The sequence below is a fragment of the Neomonachus schauinslandi genome, chromosome 12 (assembly GCF_002201575.2).
Source record: "Neomonachus schauinslandi chromosome 12, ASM220157v2, whole genome shotgun sequence".
Classification (NCBI taxonomy): Eukaryota; Metazoa; Chordata; class Mammalia; order Carnivora; family Phocidae; genus Neomonachus; species Neomonachus schauinslandi.
The window spans coordinates 21,603,347-21,628,158 of record NC_058414.1 but is presented as its reverse complement, the minus strand read 5'-3'; the positions used below and the strand labels follow the sequence as shown (position 1 = coordinate 21,628,158).

Genomic DNA, 24,812 nt, shown 5'->3' with positions numbered 1-24,812 from the left:
TGGAAAACTAAAATATTGTTAAATATATCACCCTACAATTAAAAAAAAAAAACATTTTAACCACTTCAATTAAAAAAGAAAACATTTTAACCACATGCTCTCCTATTTCTCAATACTGGTTTGCTATGAACTTTTATATCCCCAAAAAGTAGATGCAAATGATAAATTTAGCTTAAAAGAGAAGATTAAAGTGGTGAGGAGTAGGCTAAGATGGTAACATATAAAACAAAATCCCTATTTACATTATCATGATTTATACCTTCCTTAACCCATGAAAATTCCTATATTGCAAATATATTGATTTCCTATAAACCACTGAGATTTCCTACAGTATTTGCCTAACCCTTTTAAACTGCGGGCCAGAAATGATGTCACTGCTGCAACTGATTTTAGTGGCTTCTCCCTAACCATAAAGATAAGCAGTTTTATGGGTACCACAAATGAGGCTGGAGCAGAAACAATTTCAACAGCAACACTAAACAAAAGACAGCACAAAGAATCTCAGTTAAAAGTCATCAACCAAAGTATGAGCCCAGAAAAATACCAAAGATAAATAAAATAAATGTGCAATGAGCAGTGTTCCTTACACCAAAGCATACATTAAAGACATTTGTTTGACTTTTAATTACAGTAGCGGAAGCGGTCTCAAATAGTGCTGAAGCCCATCACTGAAGAGATCTATTTTAATCTTTAGCTAGGCACTGGCAATCCTACCCGAATTTTACTTTCCAGGGCTTTTTTGGGAAAAAGGTAGGGAGAAGGATCCTTAGAAAAATGAGGTAACGCATCTTATTTTGTTAGTTTTATCTCTGTATATGGCAGTTGAGTCATGGCCCTTAAGGTTTTGTATTTGTCAGACTTTCCTCCTGTTCTGCGAGAAAAATGTAAAAGAGGATTTTAACTGCTCACAACTAAACATTCTGTAACTAAAGATTTTTACTCAGCTACTATTAAATATAGTACAGGTGCTTATTAGTAAGAACATTTTCTCAACTTTTTCTCATTCCAGACACTCTATATAGAGAAGATTTACGTTAGGGCTATGTAATCTGGCCACGTAACTTCATGAGTTAGAAGAGTTCAATACCACTCACAGACCTTGTTTCTCCCAACTTTATAAAACTGCTTCTATTACCTAAACTGCTTTCTGAATGTTGAATATAAATATTTTAAAATGTATTCCAGGGAGTGAGGCTAGGAAGTGTCACATATTCATCTTATTCAGCAATTTAAGAAGTTATGCAAAATATGATATACATATCTATATATATTCCCATACATACACGCATTATATAAATATGCTTTCATAACTGAATCTTGTTTTCAAAAATGCTTACACAGTGTGGGGAATTTAAATATTCACTAGATTCGAATACTTACATTTGCACTCCATTACCACTCTAAATGGATACACCAGCAGAAACGTAATAGACCAAATAAATGACTTAACTGAATTGTCAGTTTGTCTTTTTGCAGACCCAACAGAAAACATTTTATTATTATGAACCTTTATTAAGTGGCTCACATTTCAGTATAAATCACACTAAAAAGATTTTTTAAAAGCTATTTACACTACAGTGCTGACACATTAAAATGAAAAAAAAAAAATCGGTATAAATAAGCTCTATGGAAAAGCCTTAAATTGTCAAAAAAGAATTCTGGCTCATATTACAAAAAATATATATATATATGTTAATGTCAGCTCTATTCTAAAACCTACAATTCCAAATCAAATGATTCTTTAAAGACTCCTTTTGTTTAAACCTGTAATATTTACAGTGCATCTGGCCCTAAGTGCTTTGATCCTTCACAGTTATGGACAGGCACTGAGGAATGTTACAAAGCTACATAAACTCTATTTTGTAACAGACTTGGGAGCAAGTCCTTGGCTTGCTTTCAGAATTCATGAATCTTTATTACATTATTAACTTTAAAAAGAAAAAGAATTTTAAATGGTATGTACAAATTTAGCACAAAATGTCATCATCTTTTCTATCTTGATTTGAATGTGCTGAACTATGTTGCCTTGTATCAACTAGACCTATGAGACTTCCAGGGCACAATTCTTCCTTTAAATCTTTGTTGCTATTTTCAAATTTAGAGTCCATGTCAATCTTAAATTCTGTAAATTGAACATGATCCAATTTTGCTTTAACATTCTTGCCATCCGTATTATTCGGTGCTCTAGTCTTTTCAGGAATATAAACATTCACAGGTTCTTCCTTGATTCTTACAGCTGCAATAGGTTCATGTTTAACCGGCTGTAATTCAGATTTAGAATGAAGTTTGTCTGAAAAATTAGAATCCAAGGAGGTTTTGCTTACAGCACAAATCACATGGTCAGTGTGAGGTCCAAGAACTGATGTTGTGGAATCTGGTGATGTGCCTGTTTCGTGAGTAGCTGTATTCTGAGCAGTCTCCTCCTCTGAGTGATACAACTTGAGCCGAACATGCCATGCTAAACTGCATACTGCTGAAACTGTCTTGAACTGATGAACAACATTCCTTGGAATAAAATAAATGTCATTATCATACAGCTGAATCCTGGCATAGCGGATGCCTTCCCTCCTCAGTTGATTAAGTTTTGCATCATCAACCCACTGGACACACTAAAAAAAAGAAACAGGAATACCATTAAGTCTTTTCTACAATAAAAATTAAACTGAAGACAATAATAGTTTAAGATATACCTGGGACAGTGGAGGTTCATGTAAATCTAACTGCATTCGTTGAACTACTTCTAAGAAATCTTCAGCATGAAAACAAATTACATCTTTGGTTATTCGGGGTTGAGCAGGCCTAAAAAAGAACATGAGATAATGAAGACTCTTCCATTAATGTTTCACTCTGTTAAGTCCTTATTAAATTTAAAGCAAAAATAGTTTGTGGTCAAAACAAAAGTACCTAGAAATAAAGTTAAAATGTAATTAGAAGATCACTCTACATATTTAAACAAAGGGATAAAACCATGAGTTTTGACCTAAACACAAATAAAAACTAACCTCATTTTATTATAGCTATGTATATAACCATATTTTGAAAAATTAAAATAATCTGAATTGGTTAATTATGCAAATCAAAAAACTAAGGGCTTTGTCTTAAAGGTCAATACTTCAACAAATTAAATGCTAAAGATGAAACTACTACATAAAAATTAGAGGTAGAGGGGCGCCTGGGTGGCTCAGTCGTTAAGCGTCTGCCTTAGGCTCAGATCATGATCCCAGGGTCCTGGGATCAAGCCCCGCATCGGGCTCCCTGCCCAGCGGGGAGCCTGCTTCTCCCTCTCCCACTCCCCCTGCTTGTGTTCCCTCTCTCGCTGTGTCTCTGTCAAATAAATAAATAAAATCTTTAAAAAAAAAAAAATTAGAGGTAGATATGGGGAGAAGAGTACTTTCTTCTAATAAAGACATATATAACTGCAGTTATATCTAAAATTCCTAAGTAACCCTTAATAAATTAAGAGACCTTCATTTAGAAAAGTGCTAATAAACTATTATCACTCTATTTGTGGGAGTTAATAGTGTCTTTAAATATAGTTCTAAAAAAAAATCCCAAATTCTTCAATTAGCTAGCAATATACAAACACATTTTTACAGAAGATGCTCAAAAATGGATTTTGAAATGAAATTCCAAGCAACATAAATCCAAAAAAAAAAAAAAGAAAAAAATCATACCAAGGCAAATCATAAAGAAATTTTTAAAAACCAGTGATAAAGGGGGGCCTGGGTGGCTCAGTTGTTAAGCATCTGCCTTCGGCTCAGGTAATGATCCCAGGGTCCTGGTATTGAGCCCCGCGTCAGGCTCCCTGCTCGGCAGGAAGCCTGCTTCTCCCTCTCCCCCTGCCCCTCTTGCTGTCTCTAAGTGAATAAATAAAATCTTCAAAAAAAAAAAAAACAAAAAAAAAAACAAACCCAAAAACAGTGATAAAATCTAAATGTTAGGGCTCCTGGGTGGCTCAGTCGGTTAAGCGTCTGCCTTCAGCTCAGGACATGATCCCAAGGTCCAGGGATCGAGTCCCACATCGGGCTCCCTGCTCAGCAGGGAGCCTGCTTCTCCCTCTCCAGTCAAACCCAAAGAGTAAGACTACATTCTAACAACTGAAAACCTTTGGTGCAATTATACAATTAGGATATCCAAATACAGTGAAAAATGAAACTTACTTTCCTTATAGTAAGGAGAATTACTGAGAAACTTCCCAAGAAAAATTTTAGAAGCCAAGAAAACCTATCATTAAAATAGCAATAGCTCAAAAACAAACAAAAAAAGCAGTAGTTAATATATACCACTCTCCACAGTGCACAGCTTTCAACACTCCGACAGCAGCTGTAGTCTGTCGTTCAAAACCTTGTCCTATATGATCTGCATGGGCTCTTGTTCTGTCTTCAAAGAGCATCTCACGGGGCTCACTGGTTCGAGGTAGGTACTGCAGGTTTTTTATTTCATTGGTAGTTCTGTTAAAATAAAATTACATATATATAATATAAAGTGGAGGTGGGGAGAGAGAGGCAGGCCTATGTATTAAGGCTTAACTGCCTTCAAACATTTGTACTGATGTACTGAGGCTTAATTGCCATGAAGCATTTAGATCACGTAATTCAGACAGAAGGAAATTTTAAATCACCTGCTCCCAAATCAGGTTCTATTTTTAAAATGAACAAGTACAAACAAAAACATATATAATCCCCTCCTTTTTCTAACATACGCTTCACAAAAGTGGCAGCTGTAGTGTGGATAGACTACTAAATTACAGATGGTGTGGTTTACCCGAAAGTTCCCCTGTCCAGAATCTTTACCTGAGGTTTGTTTGGGTCTTACCTGTAGAACCATGCCCCCACTCAAGTCACATGGCTAACGTAAGATATATATCTGGAACAAACAGGTAACTTTAAAAATGGATTAATATTTATAGAATACCTATTATATACCAGGTCCTATCTAGGCACTGCAGCTAGTGAACAAGACAGTAATGAAAATAACAGACAAGTTTCCCCACTTTCATGAGAGTTCATACTCCAGTGAGAGAAAGACCAACAAATAAATAGCAAGAAAACACCAAATGATAACTGCTTCCACAAAACACACAGGACTTATTGGAGGCAGAAAGAAAACCTTAGCTCTCTCTTGAAGGACAACCACCTGCCACCGGCACTCTCTCAGAGCTACTGCTCACCTAGATATGCACACAGAAGCTGCTACTTTGCCTCATTCAATGCAAAAACCCTCTCTAATTTTGCTGCAGAAGGGAAAATGAGTGAGAATTACTTTGGGAGTCATCATCTTATTTATCCCTCTGTAGAGTTTTTCTGTTGCTTTCAGAGACAATTCCAGATTGCCCCCACAATTTTCTCCTCTCATCCTCATCTAAACCCCTAGAATCGCTCTTCCTTACTTGTTCTCTAATTTCCCTAGAATCACTCTTTTCTTACTAGTTCTCTAATTTACCTAGAATCACCCTTTCTTACTAGTTCTCTAATTTCCCACTCTCAATCTCTACTACTTACTGCTCTTTGTGCACTCTTGTATTACAGTCGTATTACACACTCGCACACACAGGTGATGCTACAACATACCTTTTTTGCCCTTTGTGACTGATGTTCTATAGGTGTCAGAAAGCTAGATGATGACCTTAATTCCTATGGAAAGCTAACAGACTTTCAAGCCTACAACTTTGGTCCCATTAACACCACTTTTTTTTTTTTTAAATTTTATTTTATCACGTTATGTTACTCACCATACATTACATCATTAGTTTTTGATGTAGTCATTAACACCACATTCTAATGATTTAAGACTTTATATGAAGCCGGGCACCTGGGTGGCTCAGTCAGTTAGGCGGCTGCCTTCGGCTCAGGTCATGATCCTGGGGTCCTGGGATTGAGCCCCATGTCCAGCTCCCTGCTCAGCGGAGAGCCTGCTCCCTCTCCCTCTGCCTGCCACTCTACTTCTGCTCTCTATCAAATAAATAAATAAAATCTTAAAAAAAAAAAAAAAGACTTTATATGAAGCCTTTAGCACCGTGCCTTGGGCAGTGTTAGTAGTTGCTCAGACTACAATGTGATGTGAAATCACATTACATGGATGCTAATCCCTGAAGTACATACAAGCAGGTTCCTCAGAGGCCTGGTGAACTCCCTTAAATTACATGTAAAACTCTGTGGATATCTGTACTTGTTCTGGGGAGAGGCTTTCAGATCTCTAAATGATTTATAAATCCTAGTTAAGAACCACTGAGAAATACGCCAATTTTATCATTTACTACCAGCTTATAAATTAACTTGTAAAAATTTCATTCAACAGATATTTATTAAGCAGCAGGCACTCTGTTTATGTGCTAGAGACACATTAAGTAACAAGTACAACATGGGCTCCTGTCCTCATGCAACCTACAGTTTACTCAGTGACCATTTTCCCTGGTTTTTAAGATTAATAATCACTGTAATTAATAAAACATCTTTATAGACCTAAAAAAAGGTATCTATCACCCACTCCATTCCCACCAATGTTAATTCTGTGTACATTTTTTCCACACTTTTCTGTGTTCACATAAATATACACTTAACACATGTTTATTTCTTTTCATACAAACAGAATCGTACTGGCCATATTACTCTATATTTTGCTCTTTTCAAATGTCCTGAACAATCTTCCTGATCAACACACAAAAATAACTCATTTATTTGAACTATTTCACCATATTTTTTTTTAAGATTTTATTTTTTTAAGTAATCTCTACACCAAACATGGGGTTCGAACTCACAACCCCAAGATCAAGAGTCACATGTTCCACCGACTGAGCTAGCTAGCAGCCCCAAAGGAATGGATACTGGGGTTTGGGGGGTCTTTTTTTTAAAGATTTTATTTCACCATATTCTTAATAGGAATGTACCAAAATGAATTCAACCATTCCACTGTTTATGGGCATTCAGACCATTTTAAACTCTCTCACTCCAAATAATGATGCAATTAATATTCTTATACATTTACCTTTAGTGCTTTCATTTCTTAGGACAGATTCCCAAAAGTGGTAGCACTGGATCAAAGAGTGTATGCATGTATACATGTGTTAAACTTCATGAGCTATTGTTAAATTACTTTTACAGAATGATTACAGCAGCTCATCTTTCTACCAATAATATATAAATGATCCTGTTTCCTCACATACCTATGAGTCTAATATTATTGTTCTACTTTTTTTGCCAGTGTAATAGGTAAAAAATAATATCTCATAATTCTTATATTAATATAACTGGCTGAGGCCTATTTTTCTACTGGGATATGTTACATTTTTCTTATCAATTTGGGAATGCTCTATGTCTATTAACTTTAGTCTGTCACATGTTACAAAATGTTTTAGTTAAGTGTATCATAGTTCTGAACTTTAACTTTAATAGTATTGTCGTTACATATTTTTATATTGCTTAGAAAGGTCTCCCCTAGGTTTAAAAACTTTATTCTTATATTTTAATTTTTTTATCTATTATGTTCAAATCTCTTACTTCTTATATGAGATAGGGGCTATGGCTTTGTTTTCTTTCAAATGGACTTCAATTATGCCACCCTTACTCATTAAATAAATCTTCCTTTTCCCATCTATCTCATACATTAAGTTCTCAATATACTTTGATCTATTTGGGTACTCTACCCTACTCCAGTGATCTTTTTGAGCTTTAAAGTAATTTTTAGTATCTAGTAACACAAGGCCCCCCTCACTTATCTTCTCTTTCACAGTTTTCTTGGCTATTTGTTGACTTTACTTATTCTTCCTTCTAAACTTTTTTTTTTTTTTTTAAGATTTTATTTATTTATTTGAGAGACAGAATGAGAGAGAGAGCACATGAGAGGGGGGAGAGTCAGAGGGAGAAGCAGACTCCCTGCTGAGCAGGGAGCCCGATGTGGGACTCGATCCCGGGACTCCAGGATCATGACCTGAGCTGAAGGCAGTCGCTTAACCAACTGAGCCACCCAGGCGCCCCTTCCTTCTAAACTTTAAAATCATTAAATCCAGTGCTGAAAGTGTGAGTTCAACTAAAATGCCAAAAATTTCAAAGGACTATCATTTTTATCCAATCTGGAACATAGTAGGGTTTTTGATTTGTTTCACTATTATTTTATACCCTCCAGAAGATGTTTACGCTTTCTTAGTATGGGTTCTGAATATTTTTTATTAAATTTATTCTAAAAGCTTACAATGTCTTTGTTGTGAAGGACATTTTTTCCATTCCTAATTACAATTTATTGTCATTTGCCCACATTTTTCAAGCCTTATTTATATTTGATATATTACAAGAAATTTCATTAGCATGTGTAGCCATTTTTGAATTCACATTCCAAGTATGCTCTAAACGTTCCCTTTCTTCTTTCTCCGATTTTCAACTAACACACACACACACACACACACACTCACCCAATGTACATCCATCCCTGGCAATAAAAATTGGTATTCGACATACCTTTTCCTTTTGAAAGGTGACTTTGGCATATCAGCCACAGGGATCATTTGTTCTCCTGGGCGTACCCACATGATGGGACCATCATCACTGTCTTTTCGACTCTCTAATTTTAGACTAGATAGGGTCCCCCATGGCAGTGTACACTAGAGGCAAATAATTACACAGAAACCAATTATTTTCAAAATGCATCTTCAAATATACATTAAATACTGCCCCCTTGACAAACTTTCATATATACCTTTAATACTTATACATTTGAAATACAAACCTACATTGAACATATTCCTATGTAGTCATATATTTTCCTTCAAAAGTAGGATTTCAAACATACCAAGAGTAATTATTCTTGGATGGCTCCCTCCTTTTAACCCTGCCAGAAGTATGATTCACTATATTCATCATTTGTTATTCTTCCTTCTACCAAATATAATAAGGGTCATATGATGTTAGTAAGTTGGCAAAATAAGCAAGTGTTCTCCATGAGAATCTATAAAAATGAACAATTTGTTTTAAAAAATAGAAATCTCAAAAAAATGGATACCTCTTTGATTAGCTATAATGAAAATTTAACAAAACAAAAAGGAAAACCAAATCAAAATCAAAATTTATTTGTTTAGTAGTTTCTTAAATAGTTTGCTGGTCTAAAAGCAACTTTTCTTAAAAAAAAAAAAAAAGAAATGTCTAAGGGCCATTTGTCCATGGAACAGTGAGAATGGTTATTTTAAAAAACCATTCATCCCATCCCCTTTTAAGAAAGGGTAGAACTGTCACATGAAATTTCTCCTAAAAGAATGCCTTTAGCTCATTTGTCTTTAAAATTAAAATCTGAAACATAAATATTTAAATAATGGTATTTTTAAAATACCACTCAAAATAAATGCAATCAAATTCCATAGTATTACTAGTTGGGAAAAAGAGAAAAGTAACAAAAGGTTTAAAAGGAATAAAAAAGGAAATGAAAGGGGAATGGATTGGAGTCAAAAAGATAAGTTAGAAAAAGTTAGAAAATGGAACAAGAAGAAGTGAAAAAAGAATAGATCTATAACAGATTACGTGGCAAATATTAGAGACAAATGGATTCTGTCACATTCTGACCTCTGAATTACTGATTAAATAACTACACAGCTCAGAAATTTCTCTCTCAATGGGATAGCCCCAGCAGCCCACAAGAAGAAATATTTTCTAGAATGCACAGATTACTGAAAAAATAAAAAGAATTTGGCTAGAAATCATTTAAAGAATTCAAAGGGGCCTTAAAGCTATGTAGCCTAAATGCAATGTTTTATGGATGCGGAAACTGAAGTCCAGAAAGTTTAAATGGCTTGCCCAACCCAGCAAGGTAGAGCCAAGATTGAAATACAGATGTACAATTTCCCAAGCCAGTTTTCCACAATGCCAAATTGCCATTCTTTTGTCCTAAACATTTAATTTAGTAGGCATCCTTCCTATACTTCTTAAATCCTCTGATACTCAGTTTATAAAAAGTTAATAAACAGATGGAACCTAATTTCCTAAAGTGGCAGCAACAAGCGTTATTTTTTGGTTCACCACTTAGCTCTGCCATTATAATTAATATCTGAGTCACATGCACACACACTATACGAGAATTATATTTCTGAAACAACTATGATTTGGTCACCGACAGCATGTGAGTGACACCCACAATTTAGACTGCTTGATATTGTTTTCTCTTACTTTTAAAAACGGTGAATCTTCCAACATGTCAAGGAATTCAGGGAAGTAATCTCCCACCTCTTCATCAACTGCTCCCACCAAGCTGATCTGTCGCATTGGGCCAGCTCTGTAAGTACCGTGAGAATATGTTCTTTTTACCTGAAGGATATGGATTTAATTAAAGGTTATAAATAAGATAATGCTTGCTATCATTGTGTAACAACAAATTATATTGTCTGAGAATATTAGAACATAATGTGAGGTAAGCAAATCAAAACAAAAAGGCCTTTACAAACAGTAAAAAAATAAAATAAAAAATAAGGCAAAAAAAAAAAATCCATACCAGAGCAAGCTATTTTACCTTCTCTAGCTATTCCTATACACTGCTTATGAAAACACAGGTAAGATAAACAGTATAATTCTAGATAGCAGACTATAACTTCTCCTCATTATATAGTTTATTATTTGATCTATAAGGCCAATGAAATTTATAGTCAAAAGTTCATATACCTACATTTTCCTAAACGGTTCATATCTTTTTATCAGAATTTCTAAAAGTAGACTGCCTGAAATGTTACATTTAACCATTACCAGTGGTTTGTATGTCTGAAAGGCCGCCAGGAATGATCTTCCCCTCTAGATCATACCATATTAATTAGGATCCAGTTTATATTTCTATGATTAACTCTGAGAAAAACTACCAGAGATTGAGAATCAGGAGTGCTAGGTCCCAATGCTACCTTTACTATCTAGCAGCTATGTGACCTTCAGAAATCACACAGATTCCTGTATTTTAGTTTCCTTAAGTGGAATGATCTACCTCAGACTGCTGAAGGAAATTTAATAATTACGTAAAGCTATAAAGCCACCCGCACAATGCTAGCAGGGTAGCATTCAAGTATCAACTGAAATAAAACCACCTGCACCTCAAGAATCTTGACACATGGGTAGGGGAGCCTGGGTGGCTCAGTCGTTAAGCGTCTGCCTTCAGCTCAGGTCATGATCCCAGGGTCCTGGGATTGAGCCCTGCATCAGGCTCCTTCCTCAGCGGGAAGCCTGCTTCTCCCCCTGCTTGTGTTCCCTCTCTCACTGTGTCTCTCTCTCTGTCAAATAAATAAATAAAATCTTAAAAAAAAAAAAAAAAGAAAAGAATCCTGATACCTGAATTCTGGCAAGCACATTTAAATTCTGCAAAGAAATCTATGCCTTTTCATACCCTAATGTTAAGAAACAAGAATCTTTATAAAGCAAAACAACTTCCTTTCATGGGGCGCCTGGGTGGCTCAGTAGGTTAAGCATCCAACTCTTGATCTTGGCTCAGGTCATGATCTCAGGGACATAAGATCGAACCCAAGTGGGGCTTCATGCTCAGCGGGGAATCTACTTGAGATTCTCTCCCTCTCTCTCTCTGCCCCTTCCCCCTCCACGTGTGTGGCATGCACTTCCTCTCTCCAAAATAAACAAACAAATCTTAAAAAATAAAGTACATTGTAATACTTTTACTTATATACCATTTAACCCAACTTTCTAGTTTAATAACCCAATATTCAAACATTCACTAAGTCAGTTGGAATCATTAATTTAATGTTTTAAACATGGCAAATTACATAAAACAATGCAACCAAATTAAAAAACACGTTATCTCTTGAGAAAATATACAGATGGCACTTAAGCAGTTAAAACAAAATATAAGAATACAATCCACACGCCTTTCAGAAAAATAGAAATAGTTCTCAATTTAGGTGACACCTATTTTATCAAATACTATATAACAAATATCCCCTACTACATGGAATGAAATAAAATCTACAATATCATAAGATTAAAAAGCCTCAATTCTCCAAAAATCATCTATCCAACTACTATTACACTCAAGGGCAATGGGCGGGGGAGGAAAAAGATGAGGGTTTAAAGAATCTCTAGATAGCCAAAATAAATGCCGTAAGACCATGACTCATAAAAGGGTCTCTTCTGACACGTGTTTCTACATTAGGCACAATTCTCACTAACCTCTAAAATCATAAAGGATATGAAACTACAAATGTGAAGGGGAGGAGGAGCAGGAAGCAAGCATACATAGCTGCAGCTCCCCTAGGATGTATTATAGCATCATAACGACAAACCTAGACTGAAAAAGGATAGCTTCACTAAAGTCTTGGTACCCAAAACTAAAGACTTCCATTATCTAGAAAAATCACCTATCTCGAAAACCTCACATCACGGTAATACTAGACATGAGATTACTGTATTTGCTTTTTTCCCACTTCAGTAAACATTAATCAAACCATCAGTTTTCTGATGCAATTAAAATAATTACTAGAAAATATCAAAACATGTCACTGTTTTAAAACATATTCTGTATGCTTCCTAAAAGAAAAATGCGTTGTTACAAAGAGTACACATATTTTTCCTCCCAATTTAGGTATAGCTCTTTCAAAAGACAACACAGTAAAAGACAGAAACAATACTTATTGATATATTTGCAAATACTTCTATTTCAATAGTTCACATTTAAATAGTGCCTGTTAGAACAGATAGATAGATCTTAATCTAAATCTCCTCCCTACAGCTCCTCCCCTTGCCATCCCCAGCCCTGGTAAAAAACCTACCAATATCGGGGCGCCTGGGTGGCTCAGTCGTTAAGCGGCTGCCTTCGGCTCAGGTCAGGATCCCAGGGTCCTGGGATCGAGCCCCGCATCGGGCTCCCTGCTCGGCGGGGAGCCTGCCTCTCCCTCTCCCTCTGCCTGCCTCTCTGCCTACCTGTTCTCTCTGTCAAATAAATAAAATCTTTAGAAAAAAATAAAAATAAAATAAAAAACCTACCAATATCATAACTGCATGTTTACCTTTCCCCTCATATATTCTCTACAAATGTTATAGAGGGAAAGAAAAAAACAGGAAATAGAAGACTTCTTGTACCCACTGCCAGTAAGTGCCAATAACAAAATCTCAGAAATACTGGTTGACAAGAAATGAACTATTTAATTAAATTATATTTAAACTAAAATCCTAGGGGTGCCTGCATGGCTCAGTCAGTTGAGCGTCTGCCTTCGGCTCAGGACATGATCCCAGGGTCCTGGGATTGAGCCCCTGCATGGCTGCCCCCCCTCCGCTCAGTGGGGAGTGTGCTTCTCCCTCTGTCCCGGCTCCCCACTCATGCTTGTACTCTCTCTCTCTGAAATATCTTTAAGAAATAAACTAAAATCCTATTCATTACTCGTTCTATGAAAAGTAATCTTTAAAACAAACAAACAAAAGACCTTATGATTCTGAGGTCAGCCCGCTATAAAAAGAATAAAGTAGCTTTTCTGACAGGGAATACATTGCCAAAAATAAATCTGTTAGACTTAAGACTGTTTTATGTATAAAAATTGCTACAACAAGGGAAGAAGCAAATATGGTAATAAGTAATTCAAAAAAACCATGAATGACTCACTTGAAACGACTTGCTGTTTCCTAAAATATGTTTCCTTATACGGCAGCCCCTGAAAAGAGGATTCTATATAGTCCACTAAGTTTGGGAAACTCTTCTGTTTGGGAGGTTTACCACACAACACTATTACTGAGTTTCTGAGAGGTCTTAAATGGTAAACATAACTTATTTGGCTCAGTACTACACAAAGTATTCTGACTTCAAAACCTGTTTTTCTCATAGTTGTTTTAGCATACCTATCAACATCTCAAGACATTAAAAGTTCCACAGAACAATGGTGAACCATAATAAATACAGAAGATATTACAGATGTTCCTACCTAGCATAAGCATCAATCTGAAGAAAATACAAAAACAGGATAGTTATCAGAACAAAAATTGAGGGAGTGAGGGCAATTCTGGGTGTTTTGTGGGGAGGGGTGAAGGTGAGGGAAAGTCTTATCTTAAAAAACAAGGTTTAGCTCATCACATTCTTTCTGAGGCAATCTAAAATCTAACATAAATGAGTGTGCCACAAGAGGGAGCCATTTCCCATCACATCTGGCATATTCTTCCAAATCAAAATATAATAGGTAATGACATTTAGTCAACATTCTATTTCAAAAATATCCATATAATTTCATGTAAAATAAGGATGAAAGTGTTATTATTCATTTTAAAATCAGTACAATAAAGGAAAAAGTCCCCTTTCTCAATTAGAGCATCTGGTACCAGCCACAGTAATATTTTGTACAGATCAGCTCATAAGCTTTCAAGGAAGATGTGACAGGCACAAATGGTCAAAATGAGAATTTAGTGCAAAGGTAGCCGATGGTTCAAAGATGGCATACCAAATTATCTTTATTGCCTAGCACAGTGAATGATTCTAGCAAGAAGTTAATTCTCCATTTTGCAGAGGGGCAAAGCTTAACAGATCAGATCAGATTTAATAACTGTTTAACTATTAGATATTAGCCACTTAGTCATGATTAGTTAACACCTTGACCTAAGTTACCTGATACAAACAACTTAGAACCAGGATAAAATAAAAACAAGATTTAGAGTTTGGGGGAGGGGAAAAGGTGGTGAGAAGACAACTGCTCCGTTTTCATATCCTTACAGCTCTAACTACAGGGTTCAGAGTATATGCTGCTTAAATACTGAGTAACAAGAAAGAAATCTTATTTATTCCTTGACAGACAAAACTCCTATCTCACTTGCCTTTTTGTTTCCCTACTATCAAATGAATATTTGAGCCAAGTGGAGATGGTAGAAAAATTAGAACAAATGTGGAGGTTGCAAATAGCCAAAAATTCTTCTCAAGTATGTATGCTCACTTCTGAGCAACATGACTGCACCAGTCCTATCATCATGAAGTGAATGTGGTTTTGGCCTTTTCACTTCCTTTGGCCAATGGACATTAGCAAACACAGCACAAGCAGAGGCTTGTGCACTGGGGAGTGCCCTCTTTTTGCTCCATGGAACCCTACAACAAGCATCATGTGTATGAGCTCAGGCTAACCCGCTACATGATTAAAGAAATGTGATCATCACTCCAGGTGACACTGCACCAACCACCAGACATACAAGCAAGATCTCCTAAGATCAACTGACCTGCCAACCACCAGACATGTAAATGAGGCCACCCAGCCCCAGACAAGATGACAAAGACCCTAAGAACTCTCCAGACAGCCCAAAGAACTGTGAGAAATCACTTTAAGGCATTAGGTTTTCAGGGTTTTGTTTTCTACAGCAAAAGAACGGATACAGATAGGTTACAAACTTACCTATTCTCAAAGACTTTTATCATACAGTTTGACTGACACTGTGACTCAGAGCCACAACTTAGAGACATGACATGACCTATTAAAACAATATATAATTTCACATGGCCTTTAAATTTTTCAGGCAACTTGCAAGGATACAGATGAAGACGGAAAACATTACAAGTAAAAAGAATTCCATAACCAAAAGAATTCAAAGGCTAGGATGTCTTGATCCTCTGTCACTGCCATGTGTGTGTGTGTGTGTGTGTGTGTGTGTGTACTGTTGTATACACATGTACACACATATCCACCAAAAAAACTCAAATTAACATGTTTTAAGGATAAAGGCTAAACAGGTGCAAAAATGAGTTTTTGTGACAACTACAGAGTAATTATTACAAAGATAAACACTATCACTATAAAGATCATAGAAATAGCTACATAATTTGTCATCTTTTAGTTTCCACAGAATTGAGGGCAAATGTATTTTGGTTAAATTTTGGTTGCTTAAAATTTTTAATTGGGAAGGAAGGAAGGAAAGAGGGAAGGAAAGAAGGAAGGAAGGAAAGAGGGAAGGAAAGAAGGAAGGAAGGAAAGGAGGAAACAAACTAGTCTCACGAGGATGGACTTAGTTTGGGTTCCATAAGCCACTGGTAGTCAGGGCCACCAGGTTGCATTATCAAGAGTTGTAGTAACAATTTACATCATCAAATACAGTGGCCCTGCTGGTGGTATTAATTCTTTGGGTCTGATCTAAACTTGGGCATATGAGGACGTGTTTTAAAGTTGAAATTAAGGAGGTTTTATTTACATTTCAAGCTTCAATATTTACACAGAGTACAATATTAGAATGCAAGAAAACAATCAAAAACTAATGATGTAATGTATGGTGAATAACATAATAAAAAAAATGCAAGAAAACATAGAACATATATTTTAAATTATTATATATACTATTTTATCCACTAAAAAACTGTGCTAATTCATTACATAGATACTCATCATGATTATCATTATAAATTTCTTTAATGCTGCTAAATGTATTTTCTAAACTAAGATTAAATAAAAACAACAAAGGTCAGATTTCTTCTTTTTTTTTAAGATTTTATTTATTTGACAGAGACAAAGCGAGAGAGGGAACACAAGCAGGGGGAGTGGGAGAGGGAGAAGCAGGCTATCTGCGGAGCAGGGAGCCCAATGTGGGGCTCGATCCCAGGACCGTGGGATCATGACCTGAGCCAAAGGCAGACACTTAACGATGGAGCCACCCAGGTGCCCAACAAAGGTCAGATCTGTACCCTTCTCTATCAACTCATTCAATTATCTCTTCTCATGTTTCTAGATCTTTTGAATACTGCTTTTCAGACTGGTTTTGATTGGATCAAAGGTTTGTCAGAATATAAAAGGTAGAAAGGGGAATTAAAGGGTAGTTACTGGATTATAAAATTCTATTTTTTAAAGATTTTATTTATTTATTTGACAGAGAGAGACACAGCGAGAGAGGGAACACAGCAGGGGGTGTGGGAGAGGAAGAAGCAGGCTTCCTGCAGAGCAGGGAGCCCAATGCGAGGCCCGATCCCAGGACTATGGGATCCTGACCTGGGCCGAAGGCAGACGCTTAACAACTGAGCCACCCAGGCAGCCCTGGATTACAAAATTTTAAAATTCAAAACTTCTCTACAGCTCTGCTTTCCTCTGCTCTGTAAAAAGCATTCTTTCTCATATAGAGCAGGTTCTACTGAACCTAACCCCTTGAACTTTGTTAATAAGAAGTCATGACCAAATCATCAAGCTGGAACATGAATTTGGCTTTATTTCCCACAACTTGTCTTTGTTATGGTTGATATTAAGTGAAACTACATTCCAATACTGATACCTCCTTTCCTTTCTCCCCTAGAAGACTAACACACAATTAGTTCAGTTAACGTTACCTCAACCAATTCTTTTGGTGAAAACAAATTCACATGGCATTATGTAAGCTAATTCATTTAACATCACCAAAATACATAGCTTCACTATGTGATTCTACTAACAAGTGTGCATGATGCACAATAATACCACAGATAAGGGGAGAAAGGATGCTGGAAGAGAAATAAGGTACAAGATACACTTTCAATTTCTCAAGATGAGTGTTAATGTCATATTCTAAAAGTACTCAGGGGGCGCCTGGGTGGCTCAGTCGGTTAAGTGTCTGCCTTTGGCTCGGGTCATGATCCCGGGGTCCTGGGATCGAGCCCTGCATCGGGCTCCCTGCTCCGCGGGAAGCCTGCTTCTCCCTCTCCCACTCCCCCTGCTTGTGTTCCCTCTCTCGCTGTCTCTGTCAAAAAAAAAAAAAAAAAAAAATTAAAAGTACTCAGAGCTTCCAAGTTCTCAAAAAGAGTGATCAATAAAATGAAGTCCTCAAATACCTAGGAATAAATCTCAAAGGATATGTAAGATCTATAGGATGAAAAAAATATATTATTGAGAGAAAATAAAAGACAAATGAAGGGAAATACCATGATCACAGACTGGAAGATTCAATATTGTAAAGACATCAATCCTACCCAAACTTGAACTACAACTTCCATGTAATCCCAATCAATATCCTAAGCAGATTTTTCTGTGGAACCAGACAAACTGTGAAGTTTATATGGAAATATAGAGAGCCAAGAAAATCTTGAAGAATAGCAAAACTGATACTTACTCTACTAGAGACCAAGTTTTATTATAAAGTTAAGACAATTAAGACAAATAGAATAATGAAATTAGAGGGAGTCCAGAAACACCATATATATGATTCAGATGATTCATGGCTAAGATGACATGACACTGTAATGTGGAATGGGTGCCTTTTCAATAAATGATCATGTCCACTGAGTACCTATATGGAAAAATATGAACCTTGAAGTTTACCTCATACCATACACAAAAATCAACTCCAAAAGTACTGTAGATTTAAATGCAAAAGGTAAAACAATGAAAGTTTCAAGAAAAAAACTTTAGAGAATACATTAATGACCTGGGGTAGGCAAAGATTTCTTAAACAGGACACAAAAAGCACTAATCGTAAATGGGGAAAAAACTTACAAATGAGATCACATTAAACTTGAGAACTTCTAGTCATCAAAAGACACTCTTAAAGAGTAAAAAGGCAAGCCACTCAGTGAGAGGGCGTATTTGCAATACACATATCTGACAAGATTCTTATCCACAATATATTAAGAAGCCCAACAAACCAATTAGAAAGAAAAGCCAATAGGAAAATGTACAAAAGAGTACAATAGCTAGTTTTATTTTTTTTTTTTTAAAGATTTTATTTATTTATTTGACAGAGAGATACAGCGAGAGAGGGAACACAAGCAGGGGGAGTGGGAGAGGGAGAAGCAGGCTTCCCGCCAAGCAGGGAGCCCGATGCGGGGCTCGATCCCAGGACTCTGGGATCATGACCTGAGCCGAAGGCAGACGCTTAACGACCGAGCCACCCAGGCGCCCCTAATAGCTAGTTTTAGAAAGAAGATATCCAACTGGACAATAATTACATAAAAAGGAGCTTGACTTCTTTAGTCATCAGGGAAGTGCAAATTAAAACCACAATGAGATACTACTACACAGCCACCAGAATGGCTAAAATGAAAAAGACAGACACTACTAAGTGTAGCCAAAGATGTGTACCACTGCTGGTGGGAACGTAAATTGAATTGGTACAATAACTTCTGGAAAACCTGTAGTAGCTAGTAAAGCTGAACATTTGTGTACTTTCTGATCCTGAAATTCCAATCTTATATACATACCCAACGGAAACAAATACATTATGTCCACTAAAACACATGTACAAAAATATTCACAGCACCCGTTGTAACCGCCACAAACTAGAAACAAATATCCATCCACCATAAACAGAACAAATAAATTGTCGTTTATTCATACAACAGAATGCCATACAGCAATGAGAAAATAAACTGTTATTATATACAAGATGGATGAATCTCACAAACATAATGCTAAAGGAAGGAAGCCACAGACAGCAATTCACATACTAGTTGATTCTATTATAAAAGTCCAAAAACAGGCAAAATTTATCTGTGGTATTTGAAGTCAGAAAGTGGTTACCTGGGTGTTTGTGTATGTATGGGTGGGGGGCACAAAGTAGTGATAAAGAAGGGTTTGGAGGAAGCTCTGACTACTAGTAATATTCTACTTCTTAAAATTATACATGTGTTCATTTAGTAAAGCTTCATTAAGCTATACATTTATAATGTGTGCATTCTGTGTATGTATACTTCAATAAAAAGTTTATTTAAAAAATCAGTTTAACTGGGGGTGCCTGGGTGGCTCAGTCGGTTAAGCATCTCCTTTCGGCTCAGATCATGATCCCAGGCTCCTGGGATTGAGCCCCACCATCGGGCTCCCTGCTCAGCAGGAAGTCTGCTTCTCCCTAGCCCTGTGCCCCTCCTCCCTGTGTTCTCTCTCTCTCTCTCTCTCTCTCTGTCAAATAAATAAATAATAAAATCCTTTTAAAAAATCAGTTTAACAAAAGCTTCAAAAAGTTTATCTTTAAAAATTTTTTTTAATTGAAAATGAAAAACAGAACTATCATATGATCCAGCAATTTCACTTCTGGGTATTTAACCAAAGGAAATGAGATCCTATCTTGAATAGATAGATGCACCCCCTATGTTTACTGCAGGTCCCTTTCCCCCAGGTCCTGGCAGCCACCAATCTGCTGTCTGTTTCTATAGATTTACCTATTCTCATTATTTCATATAAATGAAATCATACAATATGTGACCTTTTGCGACTAGCTTCTTTCACTCAACATAATGTTTTGAAGGTTCATCCGCACTATGTATCAGCATGTATCAGTATTTCATTCCTTTTTATGGCTCAATAATATCCCACTGTGTTCATGTATCGTAATTTAGTCAATTCCTTATCAGTATATAAAACATTTGTGGTAATTTTTGATCTTCAGTAGTACTTGCTGAACTCCCTACCCTAAATTAACACACTCAAAAATCCTCATTCAGGGGCGCCTGGGTGGCTCAGTCATTAAGCATCTGCCTTCGGCTCAGGTCATGATCCCAGAGTCCTGGGATCGAGCCCCGCACTGGACTCCCTGCTCAGCGGGAAGCCTGCTTCTCCCTCTCCCACTCCCCCTGCTTGTGTTTTCTCTCTCGCTGTGTCTCTCTCTGTCAAATAAATAAAATCTTAAAAAAAAAACAAAAAACTCCTCATTCAGAAACTAGCCATCACCTATTCAACCAAATGGAAAGTTGTAATATTATATACCAAGTCAGTGTAACAACTCTCTTTGTATAACCTGTTAATATTCTATGAAATATTTCTAACCAACAGCCCTGTGAATTGAGCAATATTATCTTTATTTTGTATGTGAGGAAACTCAGACATAGAGCTTAAGTAGCTGTCTAGTGTCACAGCTGGTAAACGACAAGACCAGGACTAGCTCCCTTCTCTTTGCATCCACTCCATATCAGAGCTCATCCAGCTACCCACACTAACCCAGTCACACTACAATGACTACACAAAAATTTGGAAGAGAGGTTCTCACATTCAGGACAAGAAAAGCCTCAAGTTATAAACTGGTTTAGCATGTAAGTTAGTCCCTGTAATTCATAAACCATTTTCCCAAATTAAAAAGCTCTATAAATATGGTTAAAAAAAAAATCATTCTCTGGAGGGATACCACAAATTAGATTAAGTGACAAGCTTTTCCTGGGAAGAATGAAGAAATTAGAAATAAAAGTATGTGTGCATGTGACTGGACGTCCAGACTACCATTTAAGGCGGAGACTATAACTTAAACACATATCAAAAAAAGAAATATACTCAGAGTAAGTAAAAGAGTTCTGGATGAAGACTAAGGAGATTGCGTTCTACTCCTGGTACTGCTGCCAACCTTAAAGTAGAAGTCACTCCTATCTATGTTTGTTTGCGTATCTGTAAAGTGAGAAAGGTTGGGATAGATGATCACTAAGATCCCTTTGAGACTTTACTTTTTTCCCTCCTTCCAAACTAGAATGCTGTCAATTATTCCTTAGAAAACTCGGAACTTTAGCACCCATAAATATGAAAATTGGCTGATCTCCTGGCCTAAGCAGTCCCTGATCTGAGAGTGGGTAACAAATGGCAATGGCCTTTTAGATGAGCCCACATTGACTTTCAAGAGCAAATGGACTTGACTCTGCCTCTGCTTTCTAAAATAATGTATATTCTACACCATAGAGAAGGGTAGGAAAAGGAAGTTAGCTCAATAAAAGCATTGCTACACTAATCTCCTCACATAAATGCAGAATTAACTGACTCCTTTGTACCACAATATATTTAACAGCTAACATTTACTCAGCACCCACTATCTGATGCATCCAGTGTTAAGCAATTTTAAGGCATAAAGCAAAAAGACTTTAGGTGATTTTTAGGTAAGAGAACTGCTTACATGGGAAATACATGGCTAAATTCATCTCAGTCCTTTCATTTCCAAAAAATACTTGCAAAAAAGGACAACAAAATCTTATTTCATTAATTATCTTTAAGAAAAAAAGAGACTGGGGCGCCTGGGTGGCTCAGTTGGTTAAGCGACTGCCTTCGGCTCAGGTCATGATCCTGGAGTCCCGGGATCGAGTCCCGCATCGGGCTCCCTGCTCGGCAGGGAGTCTGCTTCTCCCTCTGACCCTCCTCCCTCTCATGCTCTCTGTCTCTGTCATTCTCTCTGTCTCAAATAAATAAATAAAATCTTTAAAAAAAAAAAAAAGAAAAGAAAGAAAAAAAGAGACTAAGTAGACTCTGAAATTTAAAATCTTACGTTCACATCAAGAAGGTAATTTATTCTTAATATTCCCAAGAGTTGTCATTATATTCTTACCTTTTTATTTCAAACCTATAACAAAATGAAAAACTGAAACTTGTCTAAAATCATGTAACTAAAAGTTAAAAAAAAAAAAAAACTAACTAAAAACCTCTTACCTGAGCATGAAAATTGGACATAGTTGTCGTTTCTATATCCTTCTTTCCTAATATCTCCATTTTCACTGGCGAATTGGGAAAATTAAATGAAAAGTAGTCTAAAAAGTCAGGTAAATAAGTAGCTGCCCCATGAACAATACCCATTACATAGAAAGCTGCAGAGTTTTCATTTTCACTGAACACCAGATCCACAAACTCTTCGGCAAACCTCTCCATCTCCACAGGAGAAAGGTGGGAGAGTTCATTACTATAGGCATGGATAACGGATGCACCTCCATTAGGCTGGTGCTCAATATGAATGAGCTGTTTGAACTCCAAAGTGTCCAACCTTTTGAGGTTATTCTGAACCCGTGGCTCCTTTAATGAGACAAATGGAAACTCACTATTCTCAGGAATTTTGGAATCATAGTTCTTGTTATCCAAACTCTTTCCACTGTAATCCTTTACGTTATCATGTAGCATGCCTTTGGCTTCTTGATCTTCAACGTCAGATAGCAATCCTGAGCAGATGGTTTGAATAGATTTGCTATACATTTTTGGACGCTTCCGTTTTTCATTCTCTTTGTGTTTCTTTTTCTTTTTCTTCTTTACTTTTTTAATTTGTAAGTCTTCAGCATTTGCTTTTGGTTTCTCCTTCCCACCTGTTGGGAAAAAATTTCTTTAAAAACTCCGTACTTTAGTTACTTAGAAAAATCACACTTAAGGAACTGTCTTAAAATAAATAAGCAAAGTTTACTCAGATTTAGGCTTATATTTGGGACTTGTTTCACACAGTATTGGTAATCATAATTTAGTCTCTTTCCCTTTCTCTACACACACACACACACACACACACACACACACACACGAAGGTCTAGGACAAACTTACACCTATAGTGTGCAGGTACCATTCTGACACGTAGGAGATGCTCAGTCAGTGTTTACTGAAGTAATGAATGTAAGTTTTAGAAAGCATAATCTTCAAATTTAAATGTAGAAAATCAGAAATGGGAAGGTGAACAGAGGTCAATATGAATAATGCCCTCCAGATGTTTTCCACTGATATATAGCACCATTTTTATTCATCTGAGTTCTCCAAAATTGCGTATGTGTCAAGACTTGTAAATCACAATGGGAGAAAATGACTTGCATAATAGAAGAGTAACAAAACACACCAATTCCTTAGCTTTTTACCGTATTTCCTCCTTAGTAAACTACTCTTGCATCTAAAATGGGCTATTTTAGAGATCTACTGGAGTTTGCAAAGTTCCTGATGAAAACCCAATAAGGCACCATATAGAAGATGACAGAATTAGAATAATTTCTCATGTCCTAAGCATAAATGATACCATGTACTAGTAAAGAGATGAATATAAAAGTAAAAGATTTGGGGCATTATAAGTTTATATATTAATGAGCTTCTGTAACTGAAGTCAGGTAGACTCTGCACCCAGAAATTTAGAACTCCAAAAAATAAAAGAGTAATCCACGGAGTCTATACAGCTATAGACTAAGTGTACATATAAACACATAACATTATCACAATATATTCTGTAAAATGAGAAAAAAGGAGAGAGTAAACATCTTCGCAAGAAAATATTATGCTTCCTAAGATAATATGAGAAAGCCATTAAGGTAAGAGTTAAGAAAAGAAGGCATTCACTGTTTCCACCTGTTATTTCACTTTTATAGACAACCTGTTATGAATTAAATCTTCCCACTCTGCTTCCTTATGGAATTTTTCCATATTCACGTATGTCTTTTATTCCTGTCTCCAGTGAGTGAGATGTCCTGCCTACTTTTCAAAATAAGTCCTTCCCACCAATTCCAAAAACCCTTACAAAAATAGTTCCCTCTCCTCTTCTTTTGACCACACTTCTCATAAAGAACCCTCTATGCCAAGTGTCTTCCGTTTATTATCTTATCATTCTTGTTCCTTAAATTCTAGGTCTGCTTCCAGTCTACTCAAATTTACTTTCCCATAATGTTCAAATATCAAATCCAGTGATATTATTTCAAATCATTCTTCCTGGTCTCTCCAAGGTTTAACAATTATCCAGTTCATCCTTGATTTTTTACTTCTTTATAAATTTTTGGTCTAACAGCTTCATGACCAGCATCCTGAATTCTGGAGCCATATTAATCTTTCTATAAGTTTTATATATTGTTTGATCATATTCATCCCTTGAGTAAACTTCTTTCAAGTGTTCTCAATACCTACCAAATAAAAGATAACCACTCCAGTATGGAGTCCCAAGACCATGCTCTCAAGTACTTTATTCTCTGGTCAATCTGCATTACTTAAAATTTCTTATAAAACACTTAGTCCTGCCTTTTCTTTCTACTACTTGCAAAGGCATTTCCTCTCCCTAAAATACTCTTGTCCTGACCTCTCTCTTACATATTCTTTAAAAACAACTCATATCATTTCCTTCATTTTGCTTTCCCTCATTTCTCTAGTTGGAACTGGAATCACTTCATTCTAAATTCATATAAAGTTATTTTTTTCACTCATAGGATACCTGTATATCAGATGTCCTTCCACATATTGTATGAGTGAAACAAGTAA

General features: G+C 36.3%; 1 protein-coding gene across 1 annotated transcript in view; it reads right to left on the bottom strand.

Moving 5' to 3' along the window:
• Nucleotides 1-1,401: 1,401 nt before the first annotated feature.
• RSBN1L (round spermatid basic protein 1 like) overlaps nt 1,402-24,812 on the bottom strand; it is a 64,628-nt gene continuing 41,217 nt past the window's right edge. Inside the window, exons 3-8 of the mRNA XM_021689700.2 lie at nt 22,265-22,905; nt 10,146-10,283; nt 8,451-8,593; nt 4,284-4,451; nt 2,691-2,799; nt 1,402-2,609 (exon numbers count right to left, since the gene is read on the bottom strand). Coding sequence (XP_021545375.1) covers nt 1,968-2,609; nt 2,691-2,799; nt 4,284-4,451; nt 8,451-8,593; nt 10,146-10,283; nt 22,265-22,905 — 1,841 coding nt within the window. The 3' untranslated portion in view covers nt 1,402-1,967. The remainder of the gene's footprint in view (nt 2,610-2,690; nt 2,800-4,283; nt 4,452-8,450; nt 8,594-10,145; nt 10,284-22,264; nt 22,906-24,812) is intronic.